This window comes from Macrosteles quadrilineatus, unplaced genomic scaffold (genome assembly GCF_028750875.1).
Source record: "Macrosteles quadrilineatus isolate MER2022 unplaced genomic scaffold, UCM_ALF_1.0 Scaffold_4__1_contigs__length_99947679, whole genome shotgun sequence".
NCBI classification, from domain to species: domain Eukaryota; kingdom Metazoa; phylum Arthropoda; class Insecta; order Hemiptera; family Cicadellidae; genus Macrosteles; species Macrosteles quadrilineatus.
In genome coordinates, this window is record NW_026542597.1 from 80,062,953 (window position 1) to 80,075,167 (window position 12,215).

The window sequence follows — 12,215 nt, forward strand, 5'->3', positions numbered from 1 at the left end:
GTTGTTAGTATTTAAAAAAAAGACAGTATACAACAGACAACGCCCAAGCGACATTTGATAAACCACGGACATTTCAAAACACCCCTCGGTAGCTCTCTGCAGTCAGCATTTGGTTGAAAAGAAAATTCAAGGGTCCAGGAAAACTGCAACATTGAATTCTATGTTCGACACTACAGTATTCTGCACATAGGCCTACAAGATACCAACAAACCAAAGAGACTTGAACCATGACATGATTGAAGTTTACATTGTGGATTTATTCATTCAAATGGTACGGTATAAAATTCTATATTTTGCATATATAGTAGAAAAATGTAAACAAATCTTTCCAACATTCTGAGGAGCTCCCCTGCATAAACTCTTATTTTGCTTCTTAATATGTTAAACCTAATACTTCGATACACTTTAATAAAAAGTGCATATGCTATCGCTATGGAATGAATCAAAGTTTCAACTAGAAGAAATAACTTTTTTGAAAAGAGGTAATTTTATAACCCAATCTGGAATGAATCGGGATAATTTGTATACATAAGGGGTGCCTCTGCTTCGATACACTTAAATAAAAAATGCATATGCTATCGCTATGGAATGAATCAAAGTTTTAACATAGTTGTAGAAGAAATAACTTTTTTGAAAAGAGGGAATTTTATAACCCTATCTGGGATGAATCGGGATAATTTGTATACATAAGGGATGCCTCTGCTTCACAAAACCAGTTTTCGTCTTCAGGGATTTGAAACTCTCAACGGGATATTTCAGCTTACATCGGGAAAGAAACTGATTATGATCTCCCTTTCTCCCTAAGCCTAACAGGTCTAAGTAAAGAAAAAAATAATGTCATACTGTTCCAATATCACCCTTCTATTCACGCTTCTCAAACAGTATATACATTATCAGGTAGGAAGCAGGGAAATTCTTGTGGTCGAAAAATGGTTCCCGAGATTCAGGGATTTTTACGCCGGTGTGGGAAATTCCGTGTTGTGGAGAAAACACTGGCAACAATGCTAGTGGTGACTGGTTGTCAGTTTGAGTTGTCGGTTGGCGCCGTTTGGGCACGCTAGTGTTGGTGCGCGGGTGTTGTGTCGTGGGTTTTGTTGTTGCTTTGTTTGTTTTTCTTGGATACATTTAACCACACATGTGATAAGGTAGGCACTGAGTTTGTTTAGTTACTGATAAAGTCAACACTTTGAAAAAGTATTACGATTTATTTATTGTGAAAAGGTTGCTGTTGAAGAATGCACGAGAATTGAGCATTGTTGGGAATTTTAGAACTTGTTTTCAGTACTTCAACTTTAAAAAAAGTCATGGGTTTATGCACAATTGTTATATACATTTATTAAATATGCATTCCCATCTCAATAATTGATTCCCGTTATTTTTCTGCAATATCAAAAGGTTATTTTATTTTTACAATTATTATCCTGCATAACTTATTTATGTCTAACGTTAAACAAAGTTTCGTCCTGGTAGAAATTCACAAAACCCCCTTTTTCATTAATAACTTCCACAGTTGTGTGATGATAATGAACCGGATCCAACTGCAACAATACAAATGTAATTTGGTTTTACACATTTTTTTTATTTCAACAAATACGTACTGACGATGTGATGTAAAAGCTTAATGACAATTCTAGCAACCTGTAAGCACACGATTTGATATAAAACTATGCATTTACCATAAGAAGATTAAATTTGTACGTACCCTAATTTTTAACTCGTACAGATAAATTGCTTAGAAATATGTGTGAACTGTTCAAAATCGTTTAATTGGTTTATAAATCCAACTCATGCAACCAATTCCAAAAATGACAATGAATTCTCAATTGAAGTTCATTGCTCTTTGAGTTCCATTTGTGTTCATAATTTTGTTGGAATTGCGGAAGTCCGCAAATTTATGTTCAAATGAGATGCAGAATGTCGGATCCGGCGTGAACTAATAACCATTGTTGTAATACTTTTCATGTTGTGACCGCTATTTTATGTTTCTTAGAAAAAAATTAAAGGACCAAAAACTAAAAATTAATTAAGGACCAACTCAACCATGTAATTAAAAATGATGGCGAGTGATTGGAGATGTTTTAATCATAGGTCATGATGAGGATGAGGAAATATGAATTAATACTATTCCTTTTTGTAAGCGGTAGTCGGTAGATAAAAAATATTTTAATCTGGTGCTTTTTACTCTATAAGAGCCAATTAATGTCGGTCCAATTTTGATAACATTTCATTCAGAGCTGCTTGCTGAGGTGGCTGAGCCTTCGGGTTTTAGCTCAATTTTTGTTTGAAGCAACTATGGCAAGACAGCAATATAGTTTTAATAGCCGCGAGCTTCGGGGCTGAGGCGACCACTGGTGGATTGAAATTAATAAATCCAGAGACCAAGATATTTAGCGACCTGAAAGATTTTTATTTTGATAATCGTTCGGCAGCAAATGTTTGAGCTGTAATTTTTTCAGCTCAATATAGTTCACCTAAACGCTTTTAATCAAAATTCCCTTTTAACAAAGTTCAAGAACACGTCTCCATGTCCATCCTTCATACTTGAACTTGTCCAACGCACTAAATATTTTTCCCAGCTACAGTTTGTTTGGTGTAATCGTAAAGTGATGACTTACCCTACTCCTACACCGGGATCCGTTATTTTTTACAAAACAGAAAACAGCGCTACAAAGAACACAACTAGGAAAGTAAAGTATGCACTACGACTACCCCGTACTACACGAATGCAGACGGCATTTAGTACGCGATTGATCCTCCTCCAGGTTTCTGGTAAAAAATACTCAGCGGTAAATCTCTCTCTTCCGATTCCACAGAACTCGTTGGCCGACTTTTCACGCAAGTGAAATCACTTGATTGCCGATCAATTAGGGTCGTTCTTGTCCATTGCGCCCAGAAGTCTTCTCGAGGACCAGGGGTCTGGTGGGAGGACAGGAGTACGACCGTGTAAAAACAGTCGCTGAGGAACTGGTCGAACAGGCTAACGGAACTGCAACCGTTACTGAGCTGCTCTCTAGCTGTCGGTGTCGCAAGCTCTGGGTATCCTACCGTAGTATGGAACTGTGTGGTGATACACATGATTGGGTACAGACACAGACTATAGATGTCTAATTTACTTTAGCTCTAGCTGTAGCCAGCTCTGGGCTCTAGGCTTTCTACCATAGAGTATGGAACTGTGTGGTAATACACGTGATTGGATATAGGTCTCAGTTACTTAGCGTTAGCTGTAGCCAGCTCTATGCATACTACCATAGAATATGGAAATGTGTAGTGATACACATGATTGGGTATATGTCTCAGTTACTTAGCTCTATAGCTGTCGCCAACTCTATGCATACTACCATAGAGTATGGAAATGTCTAGTGATACACATGATTGGGTATGTCTCCGTTACGTAGCCTTTAGCCACTGGGCTCTCTACCATGGAGTAAGGAGCTGAGTATGGTCCATGGAGTATCTGTGGAACTTGTTGGCCAATGCTCGTGCCAGGGTTGCGACAGGATCTGCTATCATGGCCGCTGTGTCGCTCCAATGCCAAGACTTTCACACCTCAAACACGCTCTTTGATCGGGTGAATATAACCTGTACAACGACTTGGAGAACGACAGGTAAACTTAAGTACGCTGCAAATTCAAGAGTGATGTCCTATTTTTTCATTCAGAGTGTTCAGGTTAAGAATTGCCTTTTTGAAGTTTAGTGAATTATGTCAAGTGACTCGTGTGCTAGTATCAGTGGCTTATAATTGGGTAGCTGTGAGTGGTTTTTGTTTTTGCCTTTTGATCAGATTGCCGCTGGGTTTCCCCTAATAAAAGTCTTGAGCATAACGAAGATTTGAAACTTGACTCTGCTCTCCACAACAATCGTGATATTGGCCCAGGATAAAATGTACCTAGGATAATCTTAGTCAGTAACAAATCGGCACAATAATTGGACTCACTCAATTCTACACCCATTCTAAAACAGTTGAAAAGTTGTTGGTTGTGTTAAATTTTAAACCAATTTACATCAATCTGTATAACGAAGACGTTGTTTCGCCATGTACCCTACGTTATATTATGTGTCCATCGATTCGCCATGATAACCTTACTCCTCCATATAGACAATGCGATGCGGAATATATTATACAATACAATATACAACATGCATAACAAGCCAATTATCTGCATGGTCGGTTCCACAGGAAATTGAACTGCTTTGTCACTTACGCCCACGGACCGACGCGCCGCCGCGGGAAACATCACTATCTGGCGGGAAATTGCACGCGTTGGTATAAACATACTAAACGCAAAGATTCCTTGACTGGTGGAAAATTAATCTTAGGAACTGTCTTTGTGAAATGCCATGTTGAGGTTACCCTTCGCGAAATACAGAGTGTGATTTTCGTTGCACAGAGAACTCGCCCGATTTGAAGAATCTTGATGTTTTCACTGTCTCGAAAACGATCGATTCAATATTGTCAACAAAATGGCTCCGTCTACTATTGACTATGCATAGTGTAAGTAGACTTTGCATCATTGTAAAATCCGGAGTCTGTTTTGATTTGTGTTTAATCTCTGTGACGTTTGAGTGCGCTGATGTCAACTGAATGTTACTTTTTTTAAAGAGTAGTTTAACACCTAAAGTCTAGTTTTATTAGCAAACGTCAAGGTTTTGGTTACGTTCAGTTTAGATAGCTTTTGAAGACACTAATAGCATGGTATTACGTCAATACGAATATAAACAACAAAACTTACCGGACAGAACTAACCTTAAAAAGGTCCATACATGAATGATGTTCAATCTATAGCCTCAGTTAATAATATACAGCGATATTGTCTGGTTCGATCCTCTGTGTACCTTTGCAAAAATGTTTAGGGGTTTAAGAACACTTTTGTTGCTGTGAGTCTCAAAAGATTTCTTCCTTGATATTTAAAATATCATACAGTAACTTTGGATTTGGATATAGGCTATCATATAGTTTCACTGTATTCTACCAATGATCATTTAACCTTTCCTATATGCAAATTTAATTAGTCTTATGTTTGCTATCAGCCGCTGGGCTGTCAAGATCGTGATTGCCCTGTGCTACTTAACCAATTATTACTAAACTTCTCTTGTATCATGCAAATTAATCCATTACAGAAGTCATTACCTTTACAGCTACGCATACTATGTAGACCTGGAAATAATGCTGGGTGAGTCCTCCCCAGTCCCCAAACGTCACTAAACTGCTTAAAAATAGTAAATTTTCCGAGGGAGGACCCCCAGACCCTCTTCTACAGTGATGACACCATAGTAACTGTGGTCCAACCCCGTTAGTTAGTCCTAGTACCTCCACTGGTTTACTTTAGACAGACTGCGTCTAAAAGTCCTATAAAGGCCAATAATTGCTGGATCCACTTTTGAACCTAAAGCTACAGACGTCTTAAGGCATTACGTTTTCAATGTGCCCGGTTTATTTTCGTTGACGGGTTTATCTATGCTGTGCTAGATAGGCAACATTTACACTCTCTAACAGTCCGAAATATATCAGAACATGCCTTATCTTCTTAAGTAAAATGTTTCTTTAACTTGTTTATTTTCTTGCTGTCGTTTTTAGTGTTCTTGCACTTTTAGTGTTCTTTGCACTTAATCTGTTCCCTGTAGAGGACCTCTCACACATAGAATACTTTTGTAATGTAGTATCAAAACATACGAGTGTTTGTAATCTACAAGCCCTGAAGAAGGCCGACTGTATGTGGCCGAAACGTCTGTAGTTTCTGTACATTGTGTGCTTAGCAAAATGACGTGGTCGAACACCGAAGACCAAGATTGTGTAATATTAGTGACGACCGTGGAAGACTATCCATGAATAACAAAAGAAATTATGGGCTAATTGTCATCTTGCCACCCAGTTTATGAGAATACTTCTATTGCATAATTAAATACGCAAGTTCAAACGGTAAATCGTTGGTGCAGTAAACTACAATGAGTACACAATATCATATTGTTAATATGATAACACAAACCAGGCAAGATCACTTTTCTTCAACGACTTAAAAATCTTGCACTATATGCAAATTAATAATAAAATACCCTGTTATGGATAAAGGTTAAAATAGTATGACTATTTTTCTCATAACAATGGCGTGTAAGGAATTAAGTGTTTTCAATTCAATCTATTTCATTTTTTAAATTTTATTTATAGCATTTATTTGTATTTTTTCATTCTATTTTAATTGTAGCTCAGTTGTACTTTTTGAACCAGAACAAAGGCCTGACTCAACATTAAAGTTATCATAGTAATGGATAGTTTGTTGATAGTTGTTTATCAAGTTATAACTGTTTGAACAACATTTCCTTGTTCCGTGTAACTGTTATTTCGATAGTAACCGCTGCTTGTGACTGATATTGGTAGCTTTGACAGCGATAAAAAAATAACCTACTGTAGTAATAGTCCAAAATATCAGTTAACAGTATCAGAATCCTTATGACAAAAAGATATATCGCATGTTTTCTTCTCTTTGGAGGCACACACTTTTTGATTGAATAATGTCTAACAATAGGATGACGCTATTTTAGACAATAGAATGCAAAAAATATATACAGTTTATTTTCGGAACGTTGAAAATAGCCTTATTCTTGAAACAAAGGCTCCGGAATAACTGAGGCAGTGGTATAAAGCTATTGAAAGCCTTGGCAAATTATAAGTCTTATAAGTACAGAGAATAAGTTAAAAAGTTATTACAGTAAACATATACGACGAATATGTATATTGTCATTAATGGTCATCTACCTAGTTACAATACCTATTATATTTAATAGCAGAATTTCCAATACTACTGTGCAAACTTCTTATGTTGAACGGCAAGCCCGTAATTAGGATGCCAGAAAAAGGAAAATACAGGCGACCAACATAAAACGCTTCACTCATCCTACGTCCACTTTCATTCATTGGCTTAAAATACCTACATTCGTATGGTCGCCATTTCATAATAAAATATTAAAGTAAAAGTACTGTACAGCATTCTTATTTCTATTCTTGGACAGACCCCGCAAAATATGTCAATCTATTTGCTAACAAGGATCTGAAGACTCTTCTGAGAAATCCATAAGCCGCACACACCTATCAACCGCAAACTTGAACTGGTTTTGATGTAAAACTTCCCCGAAAAAATATCAGTTTTACAGTAAGCCCTCCTTCCTAAAGGTCTGTATGTAATAACTTTTAAAATATTGAAGATACATCAGCTGTTAGATTTGTTTTGTTTTAGTTTGTTCGTTTACTTTAACCTGTTGATTCTGGCATAGATTTCTATTGCATCAAGAGAAGTGACTGTACGTTTTTCTTACAATGTGAAATATTGTTCAAACCTTTAATACGTAAGTTCTAAACCTTCTATGCTGTTCTAAAGTCGAGATTCCTTTCAACTCCCGGTACATAAACACTACATAGTTTGAACCGCTTTACCTAAAAGCGTTATTTGAGTACATTGTGCCTCTCCTGTAAAAATACATAAGTGTCCAGATAAAAACCACATAAATCGTTAAAATTTAATTCATTTTTACACTTCAGTTGGTACATTTTTACTGTCCAGTATCTGTAAGAACGAGCTTGGGCGTTGAAGACCATACGAGTCGGGACTATTGTAATTTTTGGGAAATAGAATAACCCTATGTGTTAGCTAGATATGCAGAGTATGGTAGGTATATTAATTACATTAGAACTTCTGTCTGCCAAGGACCGGGCTCAAATCCTTCCAGTCGCCAATAACAATTAGATATTTGGTATTGCCGTGACCTGATCTTTCCCTATAGGAGTGGGTTTTTGCCTTCAACTTGGCTTTTTATGTCCCTGTGGTAGGTAGGGTGGTTCGTTGGAAATCGACCTACTATTAAACTTGGATTAATCCACACTGTAACACCACATACGATGTTTTTTTGGCTTCTTATCTATTTGGATCATCTGTTGCCACTTTTTATGCAAACCAGTATTCTAAGTGAACATAGATCCAGTTGGGTGTGACAGGTTCAATATAATTTTCTCTTGCTTACCCTGTAGGTGGCTGAGTTATTTTTCAATTATACAACTGCTAAAACTTTAACTGGGGAATGCTTTGCATGCACTTCTATCCTGAATATCCCTTCTTAAGGTTATGTTAATTAGGTTCTTGAGACTTGAACATCGCATCAAATACTAAAGGATTTCGCAATCGTGCAATTTCATGGCTGCTACATAAGGATTCAGACTAGATCATGTGACCTTCGCATACTCACATGCTGAGGAAGCCATCCAGGTGTATTGATTGGTTACAAAGAATAACTACAGGTTTCATTCACCTTGTTTTGCTAGGCTTCATTGTTCAGTTGTGATTGCAAATTTTAACTCGCATTGACTTTGAACAAGTAAAATACCCCCGCCGCAGCAAACCTGCAGACTAAGCGAATTTCCATTTGACTGATTGGATTTACACTGAAATGTCTACTTAAAAATATAACATTTATTCCCGATTTAAATAGAATTAGTTTAACAAGTACTTAGGTTTGCTGCATCAGGGAGGGTAAAATTGTTTTTTTTTTGAAAATGTTAATAGTTAGTAAGAAATAAAAACATTTTCCAAATTTGATCAAAATATGTTCATAAACAAGCAAACTACAACAGTTTACTTATTCTCCATAAGAATAACATGGGAATTTTAAATTTACAATTTTTTTGAATTTTCTCCGTAACCGTTAGGCGCATAATAACGCTTCAATATACTAAATTATTTGTTTTTTTAAGCTCTACAAAATGGTTTGGAAATAAATTGCAAAATTTTAAGTTTTTTGGGTCAAAAATGAGAAAAACCTATTTTTACCCCATAAAACCCCCCGTAAACACCCGTTCCCATGGTCCGATCATGCTGGATCGCGAACTCGTTCAAATAAACGTAGGTTTACACGTTTGTACCAAATTTCATCAAAATCGGATCATTTTTGCTTGAGTTATCGTGCTGACGGACACATATATATATATATATAAATATATAAATATATATATATATATATATATATATATGAATTTGAACGGATGGTGTTTTTGGCCTCTAGGGACCTCAAAACGAAAAAAAAATCGGTCCCGCGTCCAGGTCTTACCATGAGTACTACGGTAATAGCTTATTCCCTACATGGGAAATTCGCTAAAACAAAAAATAAAACTGCTCACTTTCATTCTATTGCAGCAACATTGACTTTACTTTTGTGTTACACTACCATTGGATAATCAACAGTCTATGAAAAAATCGTTCTATTCGGCCCAGTTGTTTGAAAATTTGTAAAATAGCTAGACAAATTGTAAAAAACAAAACGTTGATCGGCGTGAGCATTTTTCACATGTAAAATTAGCTTTATTATTATCGTAGGCTATGATCCATGGCGAACTGCTTCAGGTCAGGTTTTTTGCACTTAACACGCCCTTGAATTCCTGCTTTTTGGAATCTGATAACGCATGAGTTCTCCAGTTGAAGTTTGCAATAAAATGCTGACTGAGAAAATGTGAATCTCTGTAATTGTAACTTTAGTGTACCGGTAACTAAGTTTCCAAAAATCATCGCCCCTTAGATCACCAACCCAGCATTCTTCAGCTGTATCCCATTCCGATTCGTAGGCGACCTTCAACCTCAAATCCTCTCGCCTGGAAGCGTGTCACATTCTACTATGTTGACCATCCTTTACCTTGCGTCTTCAACCTTTCAAGTCTGTCCAAGCGCTGTCATCCATCGCCGAACATATTTTATACCTTCAAGGACTGTTACATTCCGATATGTAGACGACCCTCAGTCTCAAGTCCTGTAGCTTCCAGGTGGGTTACATTCAGCTATGTTGACCATTCTCTGCCTTATGACTTCAACCTTTGAAGTCTGTCGAATTCGGCTGTCATTCATCCTCGGACAAAACCTTCAAGGACTGTTACTACATTGTGCTTTGTACTTACTCTGATATGTTGACTATACTTGAGCTCAAGTACCTCTACCTTCCAGATCTGTCCAATTCTGCTGTCTAATTACGCTTGGTTGGATATCTTTAACATAAAATCATCCAAGACCAACAAATCCTGCTTATACGACTATCTCCAACCTCAGGTCCTCTGCTCTTCAGGTCTCACTTTCCCCTCTACGTTGACTATATTTTGAGCTCAAGTACTTTACCTTTCGGATCTGTCAAATTCTGCTATATCAACCATCTTCGACGCAAATCTTCCACCTTCAAGGTCTGTCAAATTCAGCTTAGTTGAATATTTTAACCGCCAGCCTTTATACCTTCCAAATCCAACAAATTCTGCTTATATGACTGCCTCAAACCACAAGATCTCTACTCAAGGGCTATCACAACCCGCTTTGCTGACTATTCTCAAACTCATGTTCCAGGAGATGTCGCTGGAGCCAGAGGCGCACCATTGGCTGCCCGCCTACGGCTTCCAGCAGCCCCAGGATTTGCAGGAGGCGCTGGAAAGGAACATGGAACTTTTCTCTACCGGTGAGTGAATCTGGAGACTATTTTACAATTTATAACGTAAAACTTTGATCTTGTGGTAGTGTAGACTTGATGTTGTTCTTGTTTTGTGCTACCTTTGACTATTGATTTTGTAGACATGCCATTCTCATGTAATAGCTGTTGCCAGTTATAGAATCAAAATGAACGTAGTTAAATTCAATTGAAATGCCAGAGTTTGCTGATGTAAACGAACGATTTATGTAGATTACGCGACCTTAAGATTTAAATAGGATTATTGTAACCTCTTGAATCTCTGATGATCTCTAAGATATAACTTAAGAGTGTTCGCTCTTTAATATTGGGAAACAATAATAAGCCAGATAGTGGGGTGGGTTAGCTGAAAAATATTTCACATCTGGCAACCAACGCGCCCCTTTGGATTCAGATAGTACATGCGTAGACCAGTCCAAAAAGTCCGGGACACAAATTTTTCGGGCACTCTATGGGTGTTGATGACGTAATCAAAATGGCCGCCAAAGTTGTGTGACATGATTCTACATTTCCCTATATAACTCGGGTTCATATTCTAATAATGCCCTACATTTTTAGTGATTATTAATCACGAAAAAATTACCTTTCCGATGATGTACTTTACTTCATTGTTTAGATTCATAATACTACGAATATTTATAGTTTTATTAAATATTTTGTTTTTTATTTAGATATTTTAAAATCATTTTGCTAAGTGTCGTGGATTCCGTTACACGTAGCTGAAAACGTCTTGCATACACTTGTTTGTCAGAATATTACCTTTCTAACGGTATATATAACTTATGTTTTAATATAAAAACACTGCTTGAAATTTGCCACAATAATGTAGTGGTACACAGTGAGTCGTTATGACAACAATGCAATGTCTATGGGTACCGAAAAGTAATAGTGCTATTTAGGGCTATTAAATTTTTAATTTCGTTTTAAAATTAGAGACAATAAAATTAAGTAGAATAATTTAATTCCCCCTGCTGCAGCAAACCTACCGACTAAGCGAATTTCCATTTGTCTGAATTCATTTTCAATTAAATATATTTTAATAGCATTAGCTTTAACGAGTACCTATGTTTGCTGCTACAAGGAAACTAATTAAGTGTGTTTTTTAGTAAAATATTGATAGCTTAGTATAAAATACCCCCGCCGCAGCAAACCTGCCGACTAAGCGAATTTCCATTTGTCTGAATTGATTTTCAGTTAAATATATTTTAATAACTTTAGGTTTAACAAGTACCTAGGTTTGCTGCTACAAGGAAACTAATAAAGTGTGTTTTTGAGTAAAATATTGATAGCTTAGTACAAAATAAATAAATTTGCCAAGTTTGATCAAAATATATTCATAAACAAGCAAACTACAACATTTGACAATATTCTCCATAAGAATAACATAGGAATTTTAAATTTACAATTTTTTAAATTTTCTCCATTACCAATAACCGAACAAAAACACTTTCATATACTAAATTAATTGTTTTTTAAGCTCTTTTAATAGGTTTAAAGAGAAATTGGGATATTTTGCGTTTTGAGGGTCAAAAGAGAGAAAAAACAATTTTTACCCCGCAAAACCCCCCGTAAAGCCCCGTTCCCATGGTCCGATTATGCTGGTTATGCTGGAACTCATTCAAGTTAAACCCGCTTTACACCTTTAAACCAAATGTTTATTAAAATCGGACAAAAATTACTCAAGTTATCGCGTTCACGGACGTATATATATATTCAGGGTGTCCCACGAAGGGTTT

The 12,215-nt window shown here is 36.6% G+C and overlaps 1 protein-coding gene across 4 annotated transcripts in view; it reads left to right on the plus strand.

Moving 5' to 3' along the window:
- The first annotated feature begins 1,030 nt into the window (after positions 1 to 1,030).
- LOC128991290 (uncharacterized) overlaps positions 1,031 to 12,215 on the plus strand; it is a 133,441-nt gene continuing 122,256 nt past the window's right edge. For all 4 annotated transcript variants that reach the window (XM_054414047.1, XM_054414048.1, XM_054414050.1 and 1 more), the window contains exons 1-2: positions 1,031 to 1,145; positions 10,362 to 10,470. In XM_054414047.1, coding sequence (XP_054270022.1) covers positions 10,365 to 10,470 — 106 coding nt within the window. In that variant the 5' untranslated portion in view covers positions 1,031 to 1,145; positions 10,362 to 10,364. The remainder of the gene's footprint in view (positions 1,146 to 10,361; positions 10,471 to 12,215) is intronic.